Consider the following 13,727-nt stretch of genomic DNA (forward strand, 5'->3'; position numbering starts at 1 on the left):
TTGGTCTTTTCATGGTGTCCCATATTTCCTGGATGTTTTGTGTTAAGGATTTGTTGGATTTAAGGTTTTCTTTGGTTGATAAATCCATTTCTCCTAGCGTATCTTCAACACTTGAGATTCTCTCTTCCATCTCTTCTATTCTGTTGGTAATGCTTGTATTGGTAGTACCTGACTGTTTGTCCAGCTTTTCTTTTTTCTGTGTTTTTTTTAATGACTCTATTTCAGTTTTCAACCCTTGCAGTGTTTGCATTGCTTCTTGCAATTTTCTGTTTATCTGTTCGTCCGTTTGTTGCCTTTTATGAATTTTTTGGTTTGTTCTTTCTTCCATTTCTTGGTTTGCTTTTTGTTCCAATTCTTGCATTTTGTGCTTTGTTTCTTCTTCCATTTCCTGCCTTTTTTGGTTTGTTTCTTCTTCCATTTTTTTCATTTTTTGGTTTGTTTTTTCTTCCAATTCTTGCATTTTTTGGTTTGTTTCTTCTTCCATTTCCTGCCTTTTTTGGTATGTTTCTTCTTCCAATTCTTGCATTTTTTGCTTTGTTTTTCTTCCATTTCTTGCTTCATTTCTTCTTCCATTTCCTGCCTTTTTTGGTTTGTTTTTTCTTCCAATTCTTGCATTTTTTGGTTTGTTTTTTCTTCCATTTCTTGCCTTTTTTGGTTTGTTTTTTCTTCCATTTCTTTGAGGGATTTTCCAATATCCTCTTTTAGGGCCTCTATCATTTTCATGAAAGTGTTTTTAAGGTCGTTCTCTTCTGCTTCGTTCGCATTGGAATGTTGGGGTCTTGCTGGTGTGGAGTCTCTAGAATCTGGTGGTGTCATATTTGTTTTTCTGTTGCTGACTGTGTTTTTGTATTGTCTCTTTCCCATCTCTTCTTCTAGTGGGTGCAGAAAGAGCCCCTTACTGGTCTGGGGACCAGAGTTCCCTTTTGGTGGGTGCTAGCAAGTCCAATAATCTGGTGGTTCTTCTATTCCTTGTCCGAATTCTGGTCCCGTGGGTGGAGAAGAAGAACAGAAATCTGGGGCGCTTATCCTCTTACCTGGTCCCCTGGACCCTATGCTGGGTCCTGTTGTACTTGATCTAGAACAGCTACTCCCCTGGTCTCCCTGGGTCCTCTGGTTTCCTGGTCTCCTTGGTGGGAGAGAAGACCTGGGGTCTGGGTGCTTGGCTCCCTCCAGGATTGGGAGCTCTGTGCAGTTCCCAGGCGATCTGCAGGCACTGGAACACAGGCCGGGAAGCCGGCCTGTTTACCTGATGCTGTCGGAGGAACAGCTGCTTCCCTGGACTCCAAGCCTCCTCTCCTTTCCTAGTCTCGTTGATGGACGAGAAGATCTGGAGTCTGGGGTGCTTGGCTCCCGCCGGGATTGGGAGCTCTGTGCAGGTCACAGGTGATCTGCAGGCACTGGAGCACAGGCCGGGAAGCTGGCCTGTTTACTTGATGCTGCCGGAGGAACAGCTGCTTCCCTGGACTCCAAGCCTCCTCTCCTTTCCTGGTCTCTTTGGCGGGAGAGAAGATCTGGAGTCTGGGGTGCTTGGCTCCTGCCGGGATTGGGAGCTCTGTGCAGGTCCCAGGCGATCTGCAGGCACTGGAGCACAGGCCGGGAAGCCGGCCTGTTTACTTGATGCTGCCGGAGGAACAGCTGCTTCCCTGGACTCCAAGCCTCCTCTCCTTTCCTGGTCTCTTTGGCGGGAGAGAAGATCTGGAGTCTGGGGTGCTTGGCTCCCGCCGGGATTGGGAGCTCTGTGCAGGTCCCAGGCGATCTGCAGGCACTGGAGCACAGGCCGGGAAGCCGGCCTGTTTACCTGATGCTGCCGGAGGAACAGCTCTCTTTTATTTCTGGAAGAGGATCTTGGCTGCCTTTCTCAGGTCATGAGCTGTACTGGTAACTACAGATGTCAAGCATTGTTGTAGACTAGTCAAGAGTGATGTGGGTAGGCTAGGTAATCTTCAGAGGGCTTCTAGTGTCTCTCTCAAATCCCAGTTAAGAAGCTGGAACTGGATGAGCTGTCGTCACTGGCACTAAGGTCACGAATGCCATCTACACCCTTTCCTATTGGCTGTTGATTCTGTGACCACCCTTGATTATCCCCAGGCTCAGACTTTGGACAGACCCCAACAAAGAACTCCCAGTCTCTTCTCATATCTAATCTTCCTGAGCAGCCATTCAGTTCACTGCAGTTTCCACAGCTTTCCTAATAACTGGGTTGTATCAGTTAGGGTGTTACAATAAAATATAATTACAGAATATGAATGAGGTTTTGCAGTTCAAGTTCACAGAATACTCAGTACTTAGTAAATTTTTGTTGATACATAAAATGTTAGAGTATTTTGTAGCTCATCACCCTGGATAAGCATTGTTCTAGAAAACCAGATACATTTAAGTCAGAAGGTAAAGCCTCCATATACATGCATACACCTTTGGATGTGTGTCTGTGTGCATCTGTGTATGAACACAGGTTTGTGTGTCTGTGTGCAAGCACACACATATATTCACACACCAAGTATATACACTACAAACACACATAAAGCAAGCACATGGACCAAACATGCATATAGACTATAGACACACGAATGAATTGTGAGAGAATAAATAATTGGCACTTAGTCTTATTTGTATAGACTCAGAGTGGGGTTTATATTTCTTTGACTGGGTACAGAATGGAATGTGGCACAGTTTAACAATAAATGATTAATTGATCTAAGTCATCTTAAATGTGACTAATAAATTGTGCTGTAGACAATAGTGACAATTCTGAAAATGACAAAACCTTAAGACTTAATAAGGAAATTAAGTAAAATAAGGACCAATGAAAAGAGCTCATTAAAAACTGACTCTGAGATTAACATTACATTAAAATCCCTGGGGTGATATATTTTTTATGATCTAATAAAGCATGCCTGGAGATCAGAATGCAAAGCCAGCTACAGCCATACAAGTTGGGCAGTGATGGCAGGAGTCAGAGGCAACTAGATCTCTGTGAGTTCATGGCCACTGTAGGCTACATGAGAGTGAATCAGTCTAAAAGAGAAACAGGGCCCATGCCTTCAGTCTCTGCGCTTGAGAGAATATACTGAGCTCAGTGCAATCTCAGATGCAGTCTGAGATTTGGAGAGGAGCAGTGAGTCTGGAGATGCAATCTGAGGTTCGGTGGATCGCCCCTTTGACCTGAGCATTGACAGAGGCAAGAACTCCAGAGTGGCTGGCCACTTTGCTTCTCTCATCTTCAGCTTTAACCACAACATCTGTCTCTGGATTTTTATTATTCATGCTGCACAACCCTTTTGAAATTTTTATTCAATGTAGCAATGAAAGTTCTAGACAGAGTTATTGGGAAAGAAAAACCAGCAAGTGCTGGCCGATCATTGGTGGCCCACACCTTTAATCCCAGCACACGGGAGGCAGAGGCAGGCAGATCTCTGTGAGTTCGAGGCCAGTGGTCTACAGAGCTAGTTCCAGGACAGCCTACAAAAAACAACAACAACAACAATATAACCAGCAAGTGCTTTTAAATTAGATATCTTGAAGAATGATTTCTCTTTATAGAGGATGTGGCCTTCTGTGTCCAAAGTTCTAATGAACCAAACAAAAATCTTATAATGTATATAAACTTTAAACAAAATATAAATATTAACATTTAGATGTCAGTTGCATTTTAATACACTAATAATGAGTAATATAAAGTGGAAATTAAGAAAATATACATATATACCAATGCATCCCAACAAAGAGTAGAATGTTTTGTACAACAAAATCTATCAAACTTTCTTGAAAAGTAATTAATAAGACATAAATATAAGGAAACACATACAAAAGTTGGAAAACAGTAGTTTTTAAACAACAATGTTCAAATTAACTTATACATGCTTAGCTGAGTTAAACAAGCAAACAAACAAAAAGCCACTTAAAAGATGTCCATGGGATGATTATTTTATTTGACTTTAGTAACATTGGATTTACAACATTAATTTTGTTCTCTTCAACTTTTGTGAAGACGTTGAAAATAGTGGCATTAAATATTCTTGATAGGCTTGAATATAGTACTTATTCACTTTTGATTTATCCCGGGTGGCTCTCTGTTGTTCAGAATATGACCGACACAATCAGTGCTCTGAAACAACAGAGACAGAAACCAACTTGACAGCAGTGTCCAAATCAGTTGCATTATGACATATTTCATACTTCTTTCCACCCTGAGGTGATGTTAGGGGTAGTGTGGCTAGCTGTTTTCCTATCTTATGTCATTGACACACATTGGGTAGGAGTTATGGTGATCCGATCACCAGTCTATATCCACATATATATTTTTACTGGAACTGAAAACAAAACTACTGAATCTTAATTACTATCAAAACTCTACCTCAGCCTAGCATTCTAGACAGTAACCAAAAATCTGGTTAACCAAAAGATGATTTAGTGTATTGGAAGTACTGTACATGTCTTTCTTCTATAGGGAGAAACCAATAAATGAAAGTTTTCAACTCTTACTCCCATATTGACCGAAGAATGTTAACTATGCAAACTTTCAGTCTCAGCTACCATCCCTTTCTAACTGGCATTTGGGATCAGAGTGCATACTGTATTTTCCTGAAATATCCTTATGGAAAACGCATGAACACATTTGGCTTTGGATGTGTATATGTGCATGACAATCATTTATCAGGGGGTAAGTTTTCATCCTTATTTTGTGCTGCTATGTCAAGAATAACTTGCGATGGTAACTTGTTTTCCCTAGAAGATCCAATTTGGCTGGTTTCATGGGAGGTCAGGATGTAAGGAACTCATGTCTAATTTCCAGATTCCTCACAGATTGAGTGGGTACATAAATGTAGCTCAGTTGCTGTGTTAATGATGTAGGATTGTATACTTCCTGTTCCATTATCTTGCTAAGTTAAAATTGATTTATTTTCCATTTCCATGGGGGAATCTGATACCTAAAGGGAAGGAAAATGAAGAAAAATCAAGCCCCTAAGGAAATAATGACATATTAATGTCTAAGGTATCACTGTAAACCAATTATCTGTACTTATACTTAAAAATATTCTCTTGAGAGGTTTGAGCAATCATCTACTCTGTTTATAAATGAGTGCATAATAACTATAGGTACATATAATATAAAAATGCTTACTTATCAAAGACAAATGTGATAAAAAATTTTCCCCTGATGCTTGAGATGGCTATAACCATAACAAGTTATGATTTTCAGTTTGGAGATACTAACTAGATATATACTAGAAATATATCTGTGATGTAATTGCTTTTCCAGGACCATCGAAGTAAGTAAACAGTGAGGAAATACCATATTTTCTTTACTGAATAAATGTGAACTTCAGAATTCAATTTATATTATTGTCTTTTTAAAGACTAAATTCTAGAGATTTAAGATATAAGTCACTGTTTTTCATAGTGTACAGTATTAGAACTCAAGTGAAACTGATATAAAAATCCATTCAAAGTGGGGCATGAAGACTGTGAGGAGACTTTGGGGATTTGGGGAACGCAGAAGATTTATATAGTTCCTCCTCCTTTGACAGAACCACACTACTCTACATTCATAACTTTTTCTATGACATGGGAATAACTAAACCATTCATGATTTTTTTAGAACAATGTACTGATCTAATGCGGCCAGCACATGTTGCCAAGGTACTTAATTCCAATATCATCACCGAGGGGAAGAGTAAAGACAAGGAAAAAAATCAATGATGCAATGATCTAATAATGATTTTTTTCTTGGTTGAATAGTCTCCCTTATCCTCTGGCTTTCAGGAGTCATGTTTTCATAGAAAACTGTTGATAGCCATTTGTGGGATGAACGTGATATTGTACTCTGTTACTTATCTTGTTTAATAACTGAGGGCAGAAATAGTATAAGAGCTGGGTCTTTGATGAATATAAGTTTGGATATGTAGCTGCAATTATGTGTCCAGAAAACACTTTTTCCTTATATTCAAACTTATACTAGTTGTATGCTCAAGATCTGTGCAAGTCCAATCCAGACTTGCACAGATCTTGAGCATACAACTAGTGGGTATAAAAAATTGCACCCTTGGCTTATAGCTATTGGCAATGGTAAGGTGATGGGAGAGAGAGAGAGTAAGTCTTCTCTAAGAGGGTAGCCCCTGGTAAGCCAGCCATCCTTATATTGAAATGCCATAGTTTCAAGAACATATGTGCAACACAAATTAACTTTATGAATGAAAAAGAATTTAAGCTAGTATAGGTAGTGAGGGAGGCTGGATCTGGAAATGTTTGAGGAAGGGAGGCAGAATATGATCAAATCAACTATGAAATAATATATGTGTGTGTCTATGTGTGTATGTGTGTGAAATAATTTAAGAGAAATATCACAATTAAAGAAAGAATTTCTGCAGATGATATTCTATGTTGTATTAAAGACTATTGTGTGAATGGGTGCATTTTCCTCTAACATGATACCTCTTTGGCTCTTCTCACAGATTCCTTTATAAAAGAATGGTTCCTGGAAATGTCTCTTCAGTGACTGAATTCATTCTGTTGGGATTAACAGTGGAACCTAATCTCCAGTGCCCACTTTTCATCCTGTTTCTGGTGATGTATGTGGTCACTGTGTTGGGAAATCTTGGTTTGATCATCTTGATTGGACTGGATTCTCACCTTCACACCCCAATGTACTTTTTCCTCTTTAACTTGTCCTCTGTTGACCTCTGTTACTCTTCTGTGTTCTCACCCAAAATGTTGATGAGCTTTATATCAGAGAAGAATGTGATTTCCTATAGAGGATGCATGACCCAGCTTTTCTTTTTCAGCTTTTTCTCCATTTCTGAGTGTTATGTGCTGACATCAATGGCCTATGATCGCTATGTGGCTATCTGTAATCCACTCTTGTATAATATAGTCATGTCTCATAAATTATGTTTGAATCTTATTCTTGGCTCATACATGATGGCATTTTCTGGTGCACTGGCTCATACAGGATGCATGCTGAGACTGACCTTCTGTGATGCCAACACCATCAACCACTACTTCTGTGACATCCTCCCTGTGATGCAGCTCTCCTGCACAAGCACTTATGTCAATGAACTGGAGGTTTTCATTGTGGTGGGCATCAACATCATTGTGCCCAGCATCACCATATTTATCTCTTATGGTTTCATCCTCAGCAGTATTTTTCATATCAACTCTAATGAGGGTAGGTCCAAGGCCTTCCACACCTGCAGTTCACATGTAATTGCTGTTTCTCTGTTCTTTGGGTCAGGTGCATTTATGTACCTCAAACCATCAGCTGCCATGTCAATGGATGAAGGTAAAATCTCTTCAGTCTTTTACACCAATACAGTTCCTTTGCTGAATCCGTTAATATACAGCTTGAGGAACAAAGATGTTAAAGTTGCCTTGAGAAAGACACTGAGTAAGAGAAAGTATTGATCTGAAAGAGGGTCTTTTCATGTATAGTTAAAAGACTTGGAAAGTCAATTTCATTAGTTCCATTTGTGTGGCCATTATCTTACCTACATTTTGTTTTTGGTCATGGTGTTTTATTTTATTTTTAATAGTGAAAAGTTCGAATCCCCTTTCAATAATGTATTTCTGTATTTAAAGATATCAACTTTCATTCTTTACCATTGTCATGATTAATTTTGCAGTTTCTTTCACACTTTAAAAATTTTAGTAGAGAAATTTGTGCATCTAAAATATGATCACTTTCATGTGGTCTTCTCATTACAAAAGATCAATGTCTAATAATGACTGCATTTCACAATGCTAGGTTTGCATTCTGTCAGTTGACTCAATTAGCATGGTCTTTAGAAACATTCATGTATAATATGTTTCTACTCTGGACATTCTCCTTCACTGGAGAATTTCCCCTTTTCAAATCAGAAATGAAAGGTTCCACAGTAAATTAAAGTTACCCACTCATATGTACAGTCAATATGAACTAAACATCTTTTAGCAAGGATCTCTCTTAGTTAATTTGACAAGTTGAGTTTATTTTCTGTAATAGGAAACATATTTTTAAGTCAGGGGATTTAGAAATGATGATGGAAATGGGGCATTTAAACTTCAAGGAATTAATTAGAAGCAAGTCAAGTTATGATAATGTTTTTCATGGAATATGCTATTTAATTATGATTCTTTCGATAAAAGTGTAAAAATGACTATCTTTAAGATACTAAATAAGTTAAAGAAGACTATTACAAAATTTTAAAAAGATAATAAATTGAATGTTATTAAAGTGAAATTTAAATATTTAAATATACTCTGTAAATATTTTGTTGATTACTTTTTCCCAACTTCATTACATTTTGAAATTTAGCATAAATTGTCCATTTTTCTATCATGTTGTTCTCTTGACATAATTAAATCCTTGACTTATACTTAAGAAACACTATCTATTTTTTCATGTGAGACCAATACTAATCTTCTGGATTTTTCATTAGCAATTCATTCATATATATTTACATATATTAAATCTATATTATGTGTATATATGTTGCAAAATATTGGTTTTTGCTTTGTCTCTGGTTTATAATTTAATTAAAAATGTTTTATATGTATGTGTCTATACTTGTGTGAGTTTATGTGCACCCTGGGCATGAAGAAGCCCACAGAGGCCAGAAGAAGTTATTAGATATGCATGAGAGAATTACTGAAGGTTGTAAACTTCCATCTGGGTTCATTAAACTGGAACCAAGTCTTCTGCAAGAGCTAAGTGATTTCAACAACTAAACAATATCTCTTGTCCCAATAAAATTATTGTCTTTTTTGAATGAAAAGTATATCTAGTAAGTAATATTTCTGCTATCTTGTAGCTAGTTCCCCTTTTAACTTTTTATCCACACATTTCCCACTTTCTGAATGCATTGTAGCCTTTCATATCTATGTTATCTACTAGTCCTACTCACCTGGAAACAGCTGTGGATTGTCTAAGACTTGCTGAGAGTTTCCTACATGGGTTTCCATTCTATTTATCATGAAATATATATATATATGTGTGTACATATATATGTACATATACATATATGAATAAAGTGCAACTAAAGCTAAATTGATCTTTTTTAAGTGATTTGTTCTTTGTACTTTTATAAAGAAAACTCCTGAGGGTATGAATTAACAAAAGAAAACATATAGAAGGAATATTCTATTGCCACCTGCCACATAAGAGAGTGGATAAGAAAAGGGAGTAAAGAATTAAAAATATAATTTAAAGCAGAACAGACACTTTAATGAAGAATGGTGTTAACTAAGAACTCTGAGGTATCACACAGACCCATCTTTACTTTCATGATATAGTTGGAATCCCACAGCAGCCAGGTCCACAAAGTGAAGATATTGTCTTAGCCTTTCCTGAAGTGCTTTATGCTTTGGTATTTGTTGAGAAATATATATTTTGACTTTGAAAATATCTTGTAAAAATCTCCAGACATTTAGAAACTGACATATTTATTTGCAATATTATCTATCTGGGAAGCATAGAAAACACATCTAGGACACTGTCATTGAAGGGTTAATGACTAAAACCTCAAGTGGGCCAGCACATCTCTTTACAGGAAAAGTGACTTCACTAGTGATACCTTTTGCCTGGTAAGACCCAGGGAGTTCCCATCCATGGATATCTATCACTTTTGACACTGGCGGGGAACTTACTCTGTTGGTGGAATATTCCATCACAACCTCTTTCCACTGCATAAAACGTCAATGCCCCTGATCCATGTGCTAGCAGTCATTACTCTCACATAGAGCCTGTGGCCTTTAGGTTGTTCTGATTAAAGGAAAAATTCTGCTTCTACATATGTTTGTCTGTTTCTTTATTTCCAGTATGACTTCATGAATCGTGATCTCCATGAATCTTGATCTTTTTTATGCTGCCACTTCTGTTTTCAATGCCTGCTTGGTCTGATACTTGACCCTCACATTGTCTGAATAAATTTTAGGAGCTGTATATGGTCACCCAGGTCTTTTCAACATTTAGGTATGTTGGATAAAAGATATTAAAATCCCATCATGTAAAGTAACAAACTACTGAAATGCTAACCTTTAAGTTGTTATGGCCAGAATACCATGTCAGGTCAGCATGGGTAGCCTCACCACTCTTAAGACAACCTGGACTATATAAGGAGAACATAATACAGGGACATCAAAACTGTATAAAATATGTGATATTGTGAATACTTTATTTACCTCACCTTTCCCTGTATGTCTCATGTTCATTACCTTTGATCATTTATTGTTCATACACACACACACATACACCTTAATGGGTTTATTTAGTGTTTCTTATGTTCATATACTTGGGGATAAACACTTAGGATAGGTTATTTCTTGTAACATTTCTATATTATATTGAGGGTGTACATAGGTTAAAAAGTAGGTAATTCAACTAGACAGATATTCAAGAAACTCCATTTCATCTATACTTTTAATAATGAGGAAACTAGGCATGGATAAGCTAGTTGTAAACTTTACCAAATATTTTCAATTCTCAAATTATCATTAAAAATGAACAGCAATAAAATATAATAAGCATTTCATAAGAGAATCATTACCTTGATTCGAAAACTCAAAAGAGTAATTGTAAGAAGAAACTATAGAACAGCACACTTTATGAATGTAGATTTATTTTTTCTTGAAATTTTATCAAATTCATAAATGTAAAAAGGTAAGGAAATTACCTAAAAGAATAGTGCAATGATTTTAGTGCTCTGTGAAACTCCTAAAGGATAACTAAATGACTGAATTAAGTTGAATGAATAAAAATTCAGGTTAATGGTACTATGACTGTGACAATGGTACAGATCTTTCAGACATCAGATTAATGTCTCATTATTTTTACTTTCTAACCTTGTGGGTTGATATCTATATCCATATACACATTTGAATATGATTTACACATTACCATCCAGAGTTCCCTTCTGTGGAGTAAACATCAAATATATAATTGTTGGGTACTCCTAAAACAAATATTTCACTATTGAGCTAGCATATCATGCCTACCAGGAAGATATTACAGCTTCTAGAGTTTGTATTTGTGTGAGAACTTTGGTAACATTTCTCTCTGAGCATACTGCATGACATATCTTGGCATTATAAAGCTAGTCAAGAGAGGAGATACTTCAAGCTGTGTTTTAGTTTGATTTTTCTGTGTCCTGTCATTAAAGTGCATAGTACCCTCAGCAATAGAATGTAGTCTTAGTTGATAACCAAAACCAACAACAATGCCCTTTTTTTGTATATCTAACTACAAGTCATAAGGATGTATCACACAACTGGCAACAATATATAGTTTTCTGGGAGTTGTATTGTCCACTCCTACATGGTATGTTACTCATGTGTCTGTTAGTGTGATAGAACATCATGACCAAAAGTCACTGGAGAAACAAAGGATTATTTCATTTTGCATCTCTACAGCACAGTTCATTATCAAAGGAAGTCAAGGCAAGCACTCCAGGCAGAAACCTGGCAGGAGGAACTGACACAGAGGACATGGAGGAGCATTGCCCAGAAGTGATAATTTTTTGATTGTGGTATATAAAATAAACTCTGTTTTCAAGAACATATTATTCTATAAAAGCAAAATGATGTCCCACTATTTTTTAAAATGCCATTGAAAATATATCAAAGATGTGGATGGGATTCCATGAGGTCATCTTTATTCTTTAAAATGACTAATCTGTGTAAGTCCTGTGACCTTCCCTTTCCTATTACATAGAAAGAAAACAATAATAATATGCTTTTTGAAAATTTACTTAGGCAAAACAGACCAGCAAGTATAAATAACATAAAATTATATTAAAACCTTAGAATTTTTCTTTACAAAATCCCTATCAGCCCTACCCAGCTTTCCTGTGCCCATATTTGGTTATGAATAATTTGTAGAAAATACATGTCTCAGTATTAGGAGTTGCCGATCCCTTCCAATCAATTAATGTGCCTTTCAGAAATTGTCTCCTTTTTCCTTATCATCCTCATTGGGAGGGTGATAGTGTCTTTATCACTAGCTGGTAGGAAAGATGATGTTCACAGGGCAGATGCTTGGCAGTGGAGTCTGTCATCTGTTGACCTTGAGCACACACCAAACTCATGTTTGTTCATAGACAGCTGAGACTCCTGTCCAACTCTGTGCATTCAGGGTGATTCTCTAGTTTCCATTTCTAAATGACTCAAAACTGCTTCAGCCACTGCTACTGAATCTGTGAGGATTTCCTTTAGGGATGCCTTCTCCTGATACCCTGAGAGGTACCGCAGACAGTGGGAACAGGCAGTATTCTGAGCACTGACACTTTCCCTTCAGTCTCCAGTGGATTATGTCCTGCAGTTGGTTTGAAGCAATATTTCCCTGGGAATTTTACCCGCTAAGCTCACAGGATGCTCACTTCATCTTAACCGGGTTTTTTTTATAAACTCCACCAAGACCAACCCTGGTAGGGGGAAAGTAAAGGAAGAACCTTAACAAATGTTTCTGAAAATGGAGATGTGACATCCTTCACATGTTCCTCATAATGATGAACAATGAAACAGAAAGTTTGTTTAACAATCCAGAATCACAGCTCAAAAAATGAGAAACAGTTACTATGTGTGTTAGTAATTTGATCTCTAAATATATACTAAGTGGAATTGAAAACTAATGTCCACACAACAAATTTAGTTATATGTTTATATGTGTGTTTATTAGGGCATTATTTGTAAATCACAAAATACTTGCTTTTATATTTTTCTAAAAACATTTTTCATATAGTTTACTTTCATCATCACTTTACCTTCATTGGTACCTTCCAGATCTCTCTACCTCTTCATGCACTCAACTTTATGCTCTTTCTCAAAAGAAAACAAAAACAAGCAAAACAAAGTCCAATAAAATAGTAAATGCCAAAACAAAACAAAATGAAGCAAAAAGCCCATAAGAAACATAGTGTTCATTTTTTGGGCAAACATAACTCTGCTATATATTAACTACTGAATGGATAAACAATGTGTGCTATATTCTTTCTTTGGAATATTATTTATTTGCAAAATGGAATGAAGCAGAGATCATTATAAAATATGGATAAACTTTCAAGCAAGCATATACACTAATTGAAAGAAGACAATTAGAAAGGACAATATAGTATGCGATTTTATTTTGTTGTCTAGAACAGAGAAATACATCAGAATAGACTAGCATTTCTATATAAGTTGGAGAGATAAAAGAAAGCCATGAGAATATGAACATAGTTAAATAAAGGAGAAGGACTTGCGGTGCCACTCTTCCAAGCTGCTACCCAGATTCCTCTATAGACTGACAAGCATCACTGTACACGCCAAGGAATTTGTTCCTGAGATGCCTTACAGGTTCCTTACTGCTAACACTGTTGCCGCTGCCAAGGCACAACCTGCTCCAGCTACGTCACTGACCACAATTAATTATCACCTTGAGTAAACTACTCAAAGAATCAGCATAAGGAGATTGATAAACAAAATATCCTGATAGTTTAAAAGCAAGCATGGATATCATACTATACTAGCTCAAATGACAGAGTGATCAAAGGTATAGCCTAGTGATGAGAACCTGTTACAGCCACTAGAGAAAATGACTGTTGCTGGATGCAAGCTGCACATGGGAAGCATCCAGGGGAATCCAGCACAAACTGTGTCAGCACATAGTTACTAGATATGTAGTAGTATCACACAAAATTAGTTCCTGAGCCACAGAAAGCTCTGCTTGTATAGGGTTCATTCCCTGTTCTCTGGGAATAAGTTGTAACTTGCTTGAAAGC

General features: G+C 36.9%; 1 protein-coding gene across 1 annotated transcript; it reads left to right on the forward strand.

Moving 5' to 3' along the window:
• The first annotated feature begins 6,462 nt into the window (after nucleotides 1–6,462).
• Nucleotides 6,463–7,401, forward strand: LOC101832353 (olfactory receptor 8B3-like). The gene has a single exon (XM_005069355.3). It carries the CDS (start codon nucleotides 6,469–6,471, stop codon nucleotides 7,399–7,401), a length of 933 nt encoding a protein of 310 aa, XP_005069412.2. The 5' UTR covers nucleotides 6,463–6,468.
• Nucleotides 7,402–13,727: the final 6,326 nt, after the last annotated feature.

This window comes from Mesocricetus auratus, unplaced genomic scaffold, assembly GCF_017639785.1.
Source record: "Mesocricetus auratus isolate SY011 unplaced genomic scaffold, BCM_Maur_2.0 Super-Scaffold_100022, whole genome shotgun sequence".
Taxonomy (NCBI): Eukaryota; Metazoa; Chordata; class Mammalia; order Rodentia; family Cricetidae; genus Mesocricetus; species Mesocricetus auratus.

What these genes read in the sequence shown, in the direction of transcription:
- LOC101832353 (XM_005069355.3), top strand. Translation starts at nt 6,469, where the DNA reads ATGGTTCCTGGAAATGTCTCTTCAGTGACTGAATTCATTCTGTTGGGA.